The sequence below is a fragment of the Meleagris gallopavo genome, chromosome 2 (assembly GCF_000146605.3).
Source record: "Meleagris gallopavo isolate NT-WF06-2002-E0010 breed Aviagen turkey brand Nicholas breeding stock chromosome 2, Turkey_5.1, whole genome shotgun sequence".
NCBI classification, from domain to species: Eukaryota; Metazoa; Chordata; class Aves; order Galliformes; family Phasianidae; genus Meleagris; species Meleagris gallopavo.
The window spans coordinates 74,303,545-74,320,296 of NC_015012.2; the positions used below are offsets into that span (position 1 = coordinate 74,303,545).

The 16,752-nt window shown below is 43.7% G+C and overlaps 1 protein-coding gene across 4 annotated transcripts in view; it reads left to right on the forward strand.

Moving 5' to 3' along the window:
- BACH2 (BTB domain and CNC homolog 2) overlaps nt 1-16,752 on the forward strand; it is a 183,171-nt gene that overhangs the window by 149,547 nt on the left and 16,872 nt on the right. For all 4 annotated transcript variants that reach the window (XM_010707621.3, XM_010707623.3, XM_019613098.2 and 1 more), the window contains one exon: nt 11,595-13,139. In XM_010707621.3, coding sequence (XP_010705923.1) covers nt 11,595-13,139 — 1,545 coding nt within the window. The remainder of the gene's footprint in view (nt 1-11,594; nt 13,140-16,752) is intronic.

A 16,752-nucleotide genomic window follows, 5' to 3' on the forward strand; every position in this document is an offset into this window, starting at 1 on the left:
CCCCAAATCATGAGCTTCCCTGCCAGACTTGATGGAGAAGGTGCTCATTTTGCATCTGCTGTGTGCAGACCTTTCCTCAAAATGGTGGGTTTGGTTCTGCACCCCAGCAGAAGCCTGTCTGGAGGGGTTCAGTGCCAACCTTCACCATTATCCCTCCCTACTGATGGTCGGATAGAGTGTGGTGGCCTGGTATGAAACAGCTAAGCAAAACAGGGACTTTGCTTGATGCTTTTATAGGAAGGTGTCTTTGATTGGGATTGGAGACTGATGGTTCCACAGGGCTGGGTGGGGAGAAGGCTTCTCCTGAACCAGGGAAGCATCCTTGTGAAAACTGGATTTCCAAATCAAAGCTTCAGCATGACTACCCCACAGTAAGCAGCTTCAGGACCTCAGACCTTATTTCTCTTAATCATAATAATCTCCACTAATGAACAGATGATGACACTCTAAATCAACTATAGCAAGAAACAAATATGTGAAGGCCGCCTCTGCCTGCTGAGAAAAGTGTTGTTGCTAAGAGGACAGACCAGGGGCTTCCTTTTCTTCTCTGCAGTCATTCTCCTGTTCCCCAATGCATTAAGACACTCTTTCTCCATGGTTGCAGGGAAATAATAACTTCTGTTAATTAAAAACCTAACCCAAGCTCCCCATTGCTGTTAGTGAAGGCTGGAGTTTGGGAGTATCACTGGGTGCTTAAGGAGAAACAAGCACTCAAAGCAAAATCAGGATGGGTCGGAGGAGGGTTCCTGCAGGAAATGCCATGGACTTCACCTGGGCTGTTCCCTGCATAGGCAGAAAAAGCAATGAGGCCTGACAATAAAGGTTTGTAGGAAGGTTATAGTGTTTCTGCCCACGTAGAAAGGAAGATTTCTCCTCAGTGACTCCACTGCTGGTGGCTTTGACCAGCCTCGGGCAAAAGTGCATGTTGCTGCTGGTGTAGTTTTCTGCTCTCAGAGTTAATAGGGCTGCATGCTGCAGGACTGAAAGCAGAGTACAATTCTGCAGACATAGAGCTTCAGCCTGTGCTGACTGAAAGACGCTAATTCAAAGTGTCTTTATAAAAACAAAATAAAACAGAAAGAACCAATTCCAGGCTGATTCAGTATGCAAATAAACTGTTTTTCATTACTCACAGCACTCATAAATGTGCACTGGTGACTGAGATGGCAGAATAACACTTCACTGTTCATTATTTTATCAGACAGTGATAATTGTGGTTAATATTTTCTTAGTAGTGTCTCTAAGAGTTTATTTATACTGTTAATAATCTGAGCAGCTGTAATGATGCTGGCTGCCAGAACTGTAGCCTTTTAGAAGCACTCTAGTGTGATAATAATAAGACAGTAATAGAAATACAAGACGAAAATGATCTTTTCAGAGCAGATGGGACTAATTCACTCCGTTTCACACACCTTAGCCTTCTCTTGCCTAGTTCTCACGGTGTCCAGCGTGGGTGTATGCAGGTATATATCACCACACACATGCACAAAGAGCTGTGAAGTTCCTGACCCTCCTCCCAGAACAGGGAAGCTACAGGTCAAGATGGAATGCTGCTTTTTTTCCACGTGGAGAACTCTTGTGAGGGTCTTAGGACAGGTGATGTTGCCTGTCCAAATCCCAGAAATTTAAAGGCTGGAGGGAGGAGCAGAAGGAAAATTGGAACAAATACAGCATTTGGCAGTTTTTGTTTTAAAAATGCAGTGCCTGGAGGAAGCCGAGATATTTACATGGGATTTCAGCTTGCCCGTTAATAATTGTGTAATTATGCCAGAATAGTAAAGCGCTTGAAGTTCCATTCCTCCCACAGCCCTGAAAAGCCTCTCTGGCTTTGCACTACTGGGGGAGTTGCTGGGCTCTGCTCCCTGCTCTCCTGGCACAAGGAAGTTTTCTGTGTTGTGCTGAGCTGGCACGTGGTCATGGGAAGTGCTGGAAGCTGCATTGTCCGCAGCAGCTCACGGCTCTTGCCAGCCCTGGAGAATCATGGCAGAGCATCTGTGAACTGCAGTGGTGTGATCCGGCCCTGTCTCCTGAGCCTGCTGCTGCCTCAGCTCCTTTGTCTCCTGTCTCCATTCCCTTCCCTGTAGTGCAACCTGGTGCTTTTCCAAGCAATGCATAGGACAGCCTGTTTCTTCCTCTCCTACATTGGCAAAGTGTAACAGTAGGGTTTGTAGGGAAATTCCTCGCTGTGAAGTATTTCTTATTTTTGTAGAATAATCACGGCGTGTTTAGTATACTGTATTACAGTGTATGTGGTTTATTCACTTAGATACATTCTGCCAGGCCTGGGAGAGAGGAGTATTTGTGTCGTTTGCCAGTCTTTCTAGTTTTTTTATATTGTTATATTTGCTTATGTATTAATTGCAGCTTCAGAAACTCTGAACCGCTCCTCCAAACACCCTCTGAATTAGCAGATTTCTGCATTTAACCTCATTTTCTTCCTATTTTGATATTTGCTACTTGCAGGCTTCTAGAGTTTCTTTTTTTATTCCAGAAGTTCTCAAACTCCCTTTTGTTTTCCCTTTTCCTCCCCAGTTTGGCTCATGATATGAACCTAAACAGATCTTTCACAGACTTCTCTCTCACAATTTATATTCGGTGAAAACTTTCCCACTCCTTCCTTCGCCTTCCTCACTGCTCAACACTTTCTCTCTTCTTTTCTTTTTTTTTCTTTTTTTAATCTGGGGGTCAGTTTAGTTTTTCTTTCGCAAAAATATGGTACTGATTTTAATTTTAAATCACAGCTCCACTTTACTTCTGATTATGCTCTTGGGTTAAAATCTGTTCCATTTCTTCCCCGCTGGTTTCAGCATGGGTGGCATGTGCATCCATGGGGAAAAGGCAACGCTTCTGCTGAGCAGCTCACTTGTGCCTTCCTTCATTACTGCCTTCCGTGTCTCTTAAGGTACAAGCTACACTGAAAAAATGACTGTACTGCAAACCGCCAGATATCACAGCTGCAATCTCCCTTTGCTTTGTTTTCCAGTTAATGCACCAGTGTTTAAACTGCTAATCAGTGCTACTGATTCGTACGTGTTCTTTGTTGATCCCGGCATGTCATCGCTGAGTTAGTCCTTTGGACAAAAGTTGGTTGAAACACTTGTAATGTTCTTTCTAACACCTCCATGTGGTGTGTGGACATAGCAGCCTAGAGATTCACCTCCAGGCTCCCTCACCTATTTCTGCCTGCAGGTGCTCCCCTGGCTGTACTTGCTGAATTTTCTATGTACTCCTACTACACCCTAGGCAGCCCTAGCATCAATAACATGCACTAAGCTATCTAATTACTTAGAAAAAACTTATCTCCTTCCACTGTTGTTCATTAAGGTGAAATCAGGCTGTTTTCTCCAAACAGTGGTACTTCTGTTGTCATTCCTCCAGCTTGTCTTACTGCATTACAGGCACTATTCTATTCAGTGTGTGACTGCAATATGAGTTACAGAGTTACACTGTGACTTGGTGTGGGCAAACATACATCCCTGCACGCCACGTGCACAAACTGACCCCAAACCACTGGGCTGGATGTGCCAGGGGCCATCTGGTGTGATCCAGGCAGTGCTTCCCTGCCATGGGCAGGCATCACATCTTCCAGTCTTGTAATGTTTTCTTTTTGCAAATATATTCACATGCACGTTTTGCACCGATGCCTCCTGTTTCCTGAGCAGAACTGTGTCAAGAACAAAACATTTGTGCATATGCTTGGTGATTTCTCCCTTATCTCTCAATAAACATTGTATTCTAGAAAGTGGAATTTGGGAAGACTGAAGCTTGTGGCAAATTCAACAAATTAGTTTTCCATGAGTATTTCTCTGAATGCGAAGGATGTTAAACATCCCCAAGGATACCATCAGGTTTTTCAAAAGCAAAATCTTTATTCTCATATGAAACCAATCTCATTTTTGAAAGGTCAAGATAATTTTAGTTGGATTTCAGTAACCGGATGAAATAAAAGTTGAAGTCTTAGACTGAAATAAGCATCACAGTTGAATCAGAAATTGCTCTATTTTGACTTTCACTACTTTTCATTTTTTTTTTCATTTTATCTCTAAACCATCTTCTGATTCCATCTGCCTCTTTGGTTCACCTGATAGTTCTTGGTGCCATGCTCAAGAACCAAGAATTTTGAGAACACTTTGAAGCTGACACTATTATCACAGTGAATTTGATTTGGAAAAACCTGTGTGTATGGCTGCCTTAGCTTCCACCCTCCGTCCCAAAGTCATATGTAGGCAAATGCTGACATAACCAATAATTTGAGCATCGATCCCCTTGCTGCTTACGCCATCCTTGCAGCAGGCAATCAATTCTGAAGCACTTGCCATTCTGTCAGCACTGACGCACTTCTCGCAGAGTGACAGTCACAGTTTACAGTCATTGGTTTCTGCCCTCGGGGTCAGTCTGCAACGAGTGACCTCTACTTCCTCCCCAACTTGTGTTGCACTGCCTCACCTTCCATCAGAGATCACTGCGATACTCTGCAGGCACCAAGTAGCCTCGAGGGTGGAAGTGTGGCTACTGCATCTTCCAGGTGACAGAAGCAAGGTCAGGCAGTATGGGCTACGCCAGCATGGCACTGAAGGGTGTGTTAGAGCCAGAGTCCTAAGTCCCTGATACTTGGACTTGTGCTGTAGATTATGCTTCTAGAGTAAAAAAGGGAACAAAGGGAACATGGACACTGTTGGTGTGAAATAAAAGAATGGAGATCTCCATTCTGACAGAGGTTTGCACTATGACTACAGTGATCCCAGGTCCTTGAGCAAGCACAGTCTCATGGTAGCTGACACCAGACATGGCAACTCAAGGCTGTCCATTCACTCATAGGAGACCATTAATCCAGATAGCCATCTCCACTCCGCCTTTCTCTCACATCTTTATTTCCCCTGCAGTTTCAGGAGGTGAGGATGAGATACAGAGATAAATACCTCCCAAACTTCAGGTTGCTCTTCTGCCCAAATCTGCACATGCTACTTGATTCAGTAAAGTGGAAAACATGGGCCAGCAGGAAATATGCTTCATTTTAAAAGTGTTTTTAAAGTGGAAACAACAGCCTCTCTTCATCAGCCTTCTCCACCAGCAACTTTTAAGTTCCTCTCCTGTTTAAGAGCCCAGATGCTACAAATGCCTGCATCTGGTTCTTCTCACCCAAGCTGATTTTCAAATAGTGTTGACTCATTTTAGGAGCTTCACGGCTTTGTGAGCATATGGGAAAAATGCCTCTGGGAGCTGCTGGTGAGAGCACATTTAAACACTGGTAAGCTGAAGAGGGGAAAAATGCATTGGCATTTCCTACACCATGCCACTGGCCTGGGAAAGCGCTCTGCTCTCTGTGATCCTTGTCTGACTTTTTCCTGCTTCGCGTGCATTCCCGCTCTATGTAAAGGGATCACCATTTCCAAACAATTTCTAATTGTGTGCAGGATTACTGTGTGCAGATAAAGAGACAAATCAAGTTGGATATTAGGAAAAAATTCTTCTCAGAAAGGGTGGTGAGGCAGTGGCACAGGCTGCCCAGGGAGGTGGTGGAGTCACCGTACCTGGAGGTGTTCAAGAACCGTGTGGATGTGGCACTGAGGGACGTGGTTAGTGGACACAGTGGTGGTGGGTTGATGGTTGGACTAGGTGATCTTAGAGGTCTTTTCCAACCTTAATGATTCTGTAATTCTGTGAAACTGGGACATGTAGCACTGTGTATTTCACACACATAACTCACCTGTTTGAACCTAGCAATGTGTTTACATCCTTCAGATAGTTTTCCAGAACCGAATAACCTTAAGCTAGGAAAAACGGGCTCTGCCAGGCTTCACCATCCCCGGTAAAAATAACAAAGTAAATAACCAGGAAGTCTCTTAACTCTTAATGGAATAACAGCTCGGTGACTGATTTTAGTTATCAGATTACTCTGAAAATAACTTATGCGCTATACTTGCAATTGGCTGCAAAAGAAAAAGAATATAGCATGTGCTAATTTTAGCAAATAAGATTAGAGTTAATGTTTAATCCCCGAGACCTTCTTCAGGCTGTGGAACAAAAAATAGCAGCAGTTAACTGTCACTAATCTTATCTCCTATTTCTAGCATGTGTTTGATTATATAAGTTGGAGTGTTAGGAACATGCTGGCCGAGTGAGGCAGTTCGTAGTTTGTTTTCTGCATCCTTGGGCTTATCAGTCAAACTCAAGGGTTGGGATGGATTTAAGCAGTCTATACAGATGCCTTTGGACTGCACAAGCAAGGATAAACTGTTAACAAAATGAGTATCACAATAGGGCTACTGCATAGCAGTGTGTAACTAGTGGATTTATTTCTGCTTCCACAAGAAATGGTCACATTTCTCACATGTTTCTACCCAATTGTTTTAAATTAATATTCAATTTGGGATTTGATATTCAACATGCGAGATTTGATTCAATTTTTGTTTCTTCCTTCCCTACAAAATGGCTTAGTAATTAAATCGATGTCTGGAGATTCAAGATGTGAGTTTTCTAACTGTTTTTAGGTGCCGGATGATGAATTTAACCTGAAAATCGCAGTACTAAAAATATAATCCATAATCCTACAAGTAGCTTGCATGCTTCACAGAACACCCATCAGTATTCCTATTGATTTCAACAAGACGACTCAAATGCACAAAGATAATCATCTGCACATGAGCTGCTCAGTCGGGACTTGTGCATTCTCAGCGCATCCGAAGGTCTGACCATCTAATTCACCATGATGTGGTGGGATTTAGCAGCTAACGTGCTGCAGAACTTATTGTAACCTGAGGGGTAGGGAGAAAGAATTCTTTGAGGTTGCCCCACATACTCTTTATTTTAAAATGAACTATTTTACATAGATTTGCTGTTGAATTTTGATGCTGTTTTCTAGAAGGTTGGCGATGTGCCCTCGCTAACACAGAAACCAGGGCCAGAAAAGGCATACCAAATTGTCAAAGCCCACCTCACCAGAAAAAGGCTGTGCTTTGTTAGCTTTTATTTGCTTTTACTCAGACATACAGTGTCCATCCTCTTTCCTGGAAAGTGTTCCAAGATCTCACTGAATTCACCATTAGGTTCAGAGTCGGGAAAACTTCCTGACATTTTCACTTTTTCGGTTTCTTCTCCTTGCAAATCAGCAAAACCATCCCACAGTAAACTAGACAGCTCTCTGTTCTTGGTGGTAGTGTGCATCAGATTACTGTAAACCTTATCTTGCTCCATTTTAGATACCGTCTTGCCAAGTTTTAAATTCCTACATGTTTACAGTGATCTTTCCTTTCCCTTAATCACTTCTTCCCTCTTTAAATTGAACTCACATTTGCTGGCATTTTGCTGGGGCTGACCTGATCCAGATGCAGCATTTCATACAGTTACCCTTCAGAGGCAGGGTTACCAGACATCCACGTTTCTCTTAGAAACAACCCTTTTTTTCCTCCCCTCCCCATAAGAAATGTTGTCTGTGCAGAATTGGAGGATTTTGTCTGTTTGTCTGGGATTTTGAGACATCTGGCAGTCTGGGCAGTTGGTTAATGAGTATGCACTAATGAACTCTGCAGCACACAGCGCGTCCAGCCCATCCATAGAAATGTCAGACTGATATACGCTCTGTATTTGCATCTGCAGTGCTGCCTTCCTTACTAGCTTTTCTTACTGCTGACTCTCATCTAAGCTTCTTACTCTGTGATGGTGATCAATGTTGTTTTCCTTGAATTAGCCAGGTTTTTTAAAATGTTTTAACACCAACTACAGAAGATGTGGAGACAAAGAGTCTAACAGCTTTGCAGCTTTTTCTCCAGAAGGAAAAAACATTACTCGGAATGCATAAAGGAAATATCATGAGAGACAAAGGAGGAAAATAAGGGATGGCAAATTTCCTCACAAGGAGGTTTTAAGTAGAGTCTGGCAATAATCTCCCAAAGGAAGTAGTGGAAGTCTGATTGCTTAAATCGATTAAAACTAAACAGAGCATCATACTCTACAGGGCCCTGTGAGGAGAAAGCAGTGCTGGGCTGAACTAAAACAGGTTTTGTACTCTTGTTTTCTACAAGGCTGCTGTCGAGATTTTGCAGTTAAATTCAATATGGCTAATGCTGATTAACCAACCTCTTGATGGTGATTATCACTGCATTATTTCCAGGTAATTCCTCAGTATCCTGAACTCGTGAGGGTGTGGACATACAAAACACAACTTCCCTCCTTCACATTTTATTCCAATTCTTCAGGTCCACAAGAGAAGTCCAATTCTGGGGTAATTTGAAAGATAAGGGAAGCAAGCCCCTAAGAAGATTAGATCTTTGCTTTGCTCTCCTTGGTTTGTGCTTCTTGTTCTTTGTTCTTCTGGTCTGTGTGCACATTGCCTTTTCTCTGCCTGTTTCCTGCAGCCCATCAAGTCCATATTAATTTTGCAGTTGGATTGGGTAGAGGTAGGAATGATGGAAATGTGCAGAGGGCTGGATAGAGAAACTCAGAGTATAAACTTGGATGAGGTGCTCTGTGGAGGCTTCCACAAATTAATCTGTCTACTTAGACATTAACTTACATGGAAAATAAGGTTCAAAAGCAAATAAACCCTGGATATTTGGCATCTTATTTATGATAGAGGAAAAAATAAACAGATTATTGCTCATATTTGTTTTACTCATCCAGAAAAGGTTGCTTTCGTATGTAAATAGAGATGTATATCAGAGAAATGGTCTATTTCCTTTCTGAAACATAGATCAACTTGGTTTCGTTCATTGTTTTCACTGGGATGCATCAGTCAGGTCAAATCACATTAAAAGCCCGCTCTCACCTCCTCCATCAGAGATGTGTGATTGTGATCTATGCAGCTTTGAAGCCTCTCCTGCAAATGTGTGGAGGCTATTGCTGCATGCCCACACCTCTGTTGATGCTCTCCCAGCAAAGAAACCGAATGTGGGCAGTTGCAAGGCTGATGATGGAACTATGATGGGGACCTGCCATGGAGGCCAGATCAATACTTAGCTTCAGTCTACAGCGATTGTGCTGCCTTTAATGCTTGCCAGTGACCTTTAGAAGCATTTACTATCAAAGTTATTGCTTGGGTATTTTCAAGTGTTGGCACTTGAGAAATTCCTCCCCAAGGGCAATGAGAAGCACTGGTGCTTGGAAGGAAGCTTTCCTCCTCTGGGTCTGATCGCTGAAGGGAGGAGAGTTGTGTCTCTGAGTAAGATAGCAGCAGCTGGAATGAAGGCACACACTGGACCAGCATCCTCATCCTCCTACACCTCAGGGATTTGCAGAACGTTGCAGGGAGGCTAATATATGTGTTCTTGTGCTCCGTCACTAATGCATCCAGCACAGAACAGCTGTAAATCTGTCCTGCTGCTGTTCCATGCTGCCTTATTGGGAGCGAAAGCCTGAGTCAGCGCAGAGATGGCCTTGCTCTGGAGTGCTGTGAGTCACCCTCAGGCTCTGCAGCCAGGGAAGGCAGGTGAAACCCTGGCCCAGCACAGAAAATGCTTTTAATTTGCTTTGCAGTCGTTCCATCTAGTGGCCAAGGGACACCACTGCCAGAACTGGCTTTGTGCTCCGTGGTCCCTGCTATGCAAAAGGGACCCAAAAAACCCAGCTGGTATTTATGGCTGCTTCTAGGGACCCACACTGCTGCTGAGCTTATGAAATGCATAGTAACACTGAAGATCTTATCAAAGAAATACTGTGAGTAGCTCATTAAGTTTCTGAGCAATTTTGTTAATCATACTGCATAGATAAAATGCAGATAGGCCTTTAGTGAGCTGATAATCTAACAAATAGGCAGAAAGTGTAACAGTGATAAGGCAGAGATCAGTTTAATAGCCAGCTGTTAATCTAGGCGGTTCTGAACCAGAGGCATACTGTAAAACAGAAATGTGCAAGTGTGTAAGTGCGTGCATGAAACCGTGCTGTTTCTTAAAATAGCAGATAGAGCAGTAATATTATGTAAGGAAGAGCTATTGGGAGCGATTTTAGAGGTGTTTTAAAATATTTTTCTCTCCATCAAAGTCTGCACCATTTGTGGTGTCTTCATAACCCAGCATCACAAGTACAGATGTGTGAATAACAAAGGCTTGTTTCTGGAAATCAGGATTTTCAGTAAAGATCTGTGAGCTCTACCACTGATCCTAAGGCAGTGTAAGGAATTTATAGGCTTTTCATTGGGATTAGCCTAATTATTCACTCAGATTTTTACTGTTCATGAAAGAAGACCGTCAGAAATGCATGCCCTGATGTCTCACTGAGCTCTGGAACAGTGGACTCAAAACCATCCGCCTGCTGCTCCTCTATGCTGGAGGAAATACAAATTTTTGGGTGGCAGAGCAATTCTGTAACGTACCAATTGTGATTTTCAAGTAAGAGAGGCAATGTGATATTCCAGTCTTCATGTGTTTCGCATGAAATAGCATTTAGGAGCAGGGAGTGGAAGCTCAGTGTCTCCTTTCACAGAGCAGTTCTAGCAGTGACTGTGCAGCATCATTCTCACTCTCTGCACTTCTCAGCAGTTCCATTGGAAGAAAGTTGAGTTGTGGTCTTTCAAATCTCAACTTAGTGATCCAACCACTGAATCTCCTTCTTGTGGAGACACTGTAATACATGATTGTGAGCCCTGGTGTGTAAGTACCCTCTCACTGAGTTTTTCAACTACCTTTGTCTCCTGCCCATTGCAGAAAATAATAGAAAAAAACAGAAGTCTGTGCCAATGCATTGAGGATAAAAAATGAACAATGTGTATATATACATGGCTACAAGTTGTTTGTTAGTTAGATGTTAGATGTGAAGACATCACTGTAAACAGAGATAGAGGGAGAAAGCACATACTTTTTATATGTGACTATGTAAATATGGTATAGATGGTGTAGTATATGTAAGTATAGTATAGATGAGAAAAAAAGGACAAGTAATGATGCATAACTCAGACCCATAGACTCCTGGAAACAGTTGTTATTCTTTCTATAAAGAAAATGATGGAAAGTTATGTACTAAGGTGAGATTTAGAGCGATTTGCATTATTTGAATTATGAGTATGGATTGCTTTCCTGTCAGCTGTACCTTAGGCTCACTAAAATCAGGAACAGTATGAGAAGAAACAGACTATGCAGTCAGCATTTAACTGGTATTTATTCTGTAGTGGCTTTCAAAAAATATAGGGGGAAAAAAAGGGAATTTGTCTATAATATTAAATGCTTCCTTTCCAAAACGCCTTTGGGATTTAAATTGTATTTTATGTTTGAAATCCCTGTTCATCAGAGCTTCCATCGGGGCAGAAGAATCAAGTTTGAATAGTTACTTTGATGGTGATATGCTGCATCACAGTGAAAACAAGATCCATCCAAAAATTAGCGGTTTGCACACTAGTCTGTTTTTTCCATCTTTTATTACAGCAGAAGCTTGGTTCACAGGTCTTTGAGTTATTTGAGCAACATGATGTAGAGAAGCAAAATAAAAGCAATTATGTTCATTTCTGGATTTGTATCACTGCTGACCTGAGAGAAGAACAATTGGTGCCATGCAGTATTTATTTCTGAATGTTAGATCTGTTAGGTTATCTAACTACATAATGGAGGACATGGGATGATAGCAAAGAGCTGATGGTAATGCTGGCAATTTCCCTCTTTTTTCTGCAGGTCACTGTCAGAGGATTTGGTCCGTTGCTACAGTTTGCCTACACTGCTAAGCTGTTACTCAGCAGAGAAAACATCCAGGAGGTCATCCACTGTGCTGAGTTCCTGCGCATGCACAACCTGGAGGACTCCTGCTTCAGCTTCCTTCAGACGCAGCTGCTGAACAACGAAGATGGCCTGTTCCTGTGCAAAAAAGATACCACTTGTCAGCGCATGCATGATGAGGAAAACTCGGATGGAGATGAGGAGGAGACGATGGAATCGGAGACGTCAAAAATATCTTGCCCAAGAGAGAGAATGCACCAGGAACCCTTCAATTTTGAAACCACCGTTGCTGGCGCAGACAAAGGAGAAGGGATTCTGCCCAACTCTGACATGCTGAGAGACAGCAAGGACAATTTGGACAAAGATGCAGTAACGCGGTACCCCAGATACAAGAAATACCAGCTTGCTTGTACCAAGAATGTCTACAACACATCACACATCAGTACCTCAGGTTTTGCAAGCACATTCAGTGAAGAGAGTTCTGGAAACAGCCTCAAATCAGGACTTGCTATGGGGCAGATAAAAAGTGAGCCTCAGAATGAAGAGAATGATGAAGAAAGCATCACGCTTTGCCTGTCTGGAGACGAACCTGACATCAGGGATAAAGAAGGGGATGTTGAAATGGACAGGAAACAGCCAAGCCCCACTTGCGTCGACAGGCCAAAAAGTGGGTCTTCTCCTTCTTGCTTGCGGTCTTTCTTCAACAGAACAAAAAGCATAGATTTGGTTGGCTTCCCCAGCACTTCCCAACAGCACTTTGGCAGGAGTCCAGCGTGCCCTTTTGAAAAAGGGACAACTCAGGGTGACCACAAAACTGATTACGTCCCTTTCACAGGGAACTACGGACAGTCCCATGCCATGCAAAAGGATGCTTCCAACTTCACGGTGGGATCGCCGCTCAGGGGGCCCGGCTTTGAAACTCTTTGTAAGCAAGAGGGGGAACTGGACAGGAGGAGTGTTATATTCTCTTCAAACGCTTGTGACCAAGTAAACACTTCGGTGCATTCATATTCTGGTGTGAGCAGCTTGGACAAAGACCTCACTGAGACTGTGCCAAAGGGTCTGTGGGCTGGCGGTAGCCAGTCTCTCCCCAGCTCTCAGACCTATTCCCACAGCGGACTGACAGCTGATCACTTGTCAGGAAGGATGCGGCCGAACACCAGCTGTCCGGTGCCAATTAAAGTTTGCCCTCGCTCGCCTCCTTTAGAGACCAGAACGAGGACCTCCAGCTCGTGCTCTTCCTACTCATATGCAGAGGACGGCAGCGGCGGCTCTCCCTGCAGCCTACGTCTGTGTGAGCTCTCCTCTTCCCCTTGCTCCCAAGGCCCCCGATTCCTGGCGCCCGAGCACCAGGAGCCCGGTGTGGTGGGAGATGGATTGTACAACCCAGTTCGAGCCCAGATTAAATGTGAGCCATCCTATGGAACAAACTCCAGCGATGAGTCTGGGTCATTCTCAGAAGCAGACAGTGAATCATGTCCTGTGCAAGACAGAGGACATGAGGTAGGGATTTAAGATAAGTACATATATATAACAATCATTGTGACCCAATTAATCACTTCCTTATTCTCTCCAATGAATTGCCATTTTCCCAGCACATTCTTTGTTTGTAGAGGCAAAGAGTAACTTCTATTTATTCCCTGTCAGCTGAGCACTCGTGGTTAATTTTGCGTAAATAGGTCTGTTTGACCTCCAAAATGCCCATGGCTTATCAGAATTTTGGTATTGAGCAAATCCAAACTGCTGAATGATGACTGTGTGTCTGTGTGCCTGTGTGCTGAGGAGTGCTGGCATGTCCTGTTCCCCTCCCTCCCTTGTCCACATGCGTGACACCAAGCACCATTCTTCATCCCAGGCTTGCCAAGGTGGTTCCAGCTCTGCTTGTTGTGTTACTGTTGTGTATCAGCAAGATAAAGCTGTGCCTTTGCTGAGATGTAGCAGCCTGCAGTGACCCCACTTTGGTTGTGAGCCCATTGAGTTGCATTTGTAAACTGCATGCAGTAGAAAGCATCTGAGTGAAACTGCGTGTCTGGCTTCTCTAGTTAACACTAAAATGCTCCAATGAGAGCTTGTGCTTCAGTGTGGGGAGCAGCGAGTGCTTGTTTGAGGGTTTGTGCGCAGTGACCAGCCAGGTGAATCAGGTGTGCTTGGCTGGGCTAGGAGTGAAAAGAGTGAACTTTTTAATTTATCCTTCAATCTTAATTCTCATTGCATCCCAGACTCTGGAAGATACCTTTCAGATATATGTGTACGATGCCTCTGAGGTATTCTGCTTAGGTTTAAGGAAGGGCTGAGCAGCCAGGTGAACTCTGATGCCCTCATCCCTACCACGCTGTACCGGTAGTTTGAGGCCAGCTCTTGTTTGTTGCTATTTGCAGAACTGTGGACATGCAGAAGGGAGAGGAATCTCTTTGGAAGGCTGTCTGGGATCTTCTGTGTAGGATCTCAATCAGGAGGCCCTACGGCAGGCATGCAGGACTGCTCTGCTCAGAAATACCAAGGTTATTTGCAGTCTGACACTCTCTGAAGTGCTGCGTTTATGAGGGATGAAAAAGAGCAGGGAGTGGGATTAAGGAGGGCATCAGATTTCCACCCATGTGTGCTGCTGCTTGCTCAGCAGGGGCTAATGCACAGCAGGATACAGTGAAGAGAGCAGGAAGTGAGCCTTTTGGGGTTTGATGACTAATTAGCTGTCATAATTGGCTAATTGTGTAGAGATGCTGCTGTAGAAGTGAGCCCGGAAGAGTCAAATGAGAAGGATATAGGGGACTATTGGTTGTTCCCAATAATAGTGTGCATATGTGTGCAGGCGAGCTTGGCTGAAAGGAGGAGCAATCCCAAGAGCAGGGAAGGAGCAGGCTGCAGGGTCTCCATGTGCGTTGTCAGGCAAATGTGTTGGGCTGCGGGCAGGGCTTCACTCCTGGGTTTGCTACTCATTTTCTCCTGGGGAGGTTTTCTACACTGTGCTGAGCAAGTTTTCTCCCTGGGTATGCTGATAATGTCTTTTTTTTTTTTCTTTTTTTTTCTCTTCAGGACATTGTGATTTAAATTATTTAAATTATAGTGATGAAATTAATGCTCTCTGAGGTAGTACTGCATTACCCAGAGTAAGCCACTAGTAAACAGATCACACTAATGCTGCCATTAAAATATTAGGAAACACACTGTGCTCGGAAATAGGCTGCGTTTTAATCCTTCTCCACTTACAGACTTGTTGGTTTGACCTTGCTGTCCTGACGATTTCCCACAGTGCTTCCCTTGCCACTTGCCATGTCACAACACACAGAGTATTTGTCGGGCTTCTCTTCGCCAACACCTGATAGGTGGAGGCAGTGCACAGGCTGGCTGCTGCAGGTGGGCTTTTGTTCTGCTCAACGGGAGCAGAGCTGATGGACTCCGACCCCATGGTTATCTCACCACGCTGCTGAGTTCCTCTGGAATTTGGACCCTGTTTCTCTTGATTTGGGTCCCAGAGTGCTGCTAGTGCCAGAATTAGTGTCACAAAACATCACCTGCCAGTGTATATTGATCAAGTGAGAAGCAGGTGAAAGGTTTCTACTCACTGCTTTTTTAGGGCACTTTTTACTTGCAGACCAGTGCCCTTGAGGAGCACATGCCACAGGTGTTCAGTGCCAAAAGTATGATTTGGAGAGGGATGCTTGCTGTGACTTAGAATCATGGAATCATAGAATTGTTCAGGTTGGAAAAGATCTTAAAGATCATCAAGTCCAACCGCAACCTAACCAAACTTACCCTCAGGTGTGGGTGAGTGTGTCCTGACTCTGTGTCTGGTCCCAAATGGGGGATACAGATCACCGTTGCAAGTATCGGAAGAAGCACCACTGGTAAGTGCTCTCCAGATAGATCGTCTTTGCCTTTTGTTTTTCTTCCTGTTGAAGGAGGCACCCTGGGGGTTCTGAGAGCTCTATTACACTTTGTGATGGAAGAAGCATTTGCGATTCGGAGTCTCCTAATCTCAGTATTACAGAAGCATAGGACCAGAACTGGTATCTGAGCTGTTGGGACTTTACAGAAATGAGTAAGAGTTTGCTTTTTCACCCAGCTCCTTCAGCCTCCAGCAGTTGTTAAAAATCAATTCTTGGAATACAGTACTAAAGAGAAGACTCTGGTTTGCAGACAGGTTCTGACAACTCTGCTCAAAATAGCACCAACAAAACAATAGGGCCTGGAATAATGAATTTTTGAGAAGGAAGTAGTCTGTCATTCTGTTAACCTAGTTAGGAACAGAAACTTAGCCACTAACCTACTTTCCTTGATAATCATTTTCCTCAAAAAATATGTCTGTGGTTTTCTTTTTTTTTTTTTTTTCTGTTGGAAAACTTGTAAAAAAATAGCATACTACTAAACCAGTTAAAAAGAAATCTCAGCTCAGTCTAATTTGATGAGCAAGTTTCCTTAGGAAAAGGGTAAACATAGGTAGGACAAGGTAAGAGACTGAGTTTTCCAAGTATCACTACCAGGAGAATTGCATTCAGTGAGTCTTTCATTTATATTTCAAAAGAATTTCCCGCTTGGGTTAGTGACTCACTTTTCAAAGGAAATTTTCATAAAGGCAGACCTAATGCAATTGGACCACAGAGGACACTGTAAGCAAATAAGCTTCGGTGAGATCCAGGACCAACCTTGCTAAATGACAGAGAGCAGCCCTTTTCCTGCTTGCCTGGTGTTGGTTAGCTGTGCTGTAAGCCAGAGCCCCAGAAACGGGAGGAAACAGATAAACCAAAGTTGCTCTGCCTGAAATCTGCTGTGCTGAGCTGTCTGTGCTGAATCTGGTGAGTGTTCTCCTGAGCAGCATCAACAGAGCACTGGGAGTTGTGCTTGATGACATCTGAATAAATGGAGCCTCATCCAATATTGCTCTTGCAAGATGAACTCCACAGCAGTTTTGTTTCCTTTCTTCTTGGTAAGATTGGTGCCCATGCAGGATGCAGAGAATTATTGCCTTACAACATTGAGAGTTTTCCATTACAAACTTTCAGGAAGGTCCTTTTGAATACATTTAATCCCCTGTATTATTTCATGGTAGCCTAAAATCAATTCTGCCATGCCCTGAGCTGAAACCCTTGCTGGAGCTCCTGAAGTTCTCTTTCTTTTT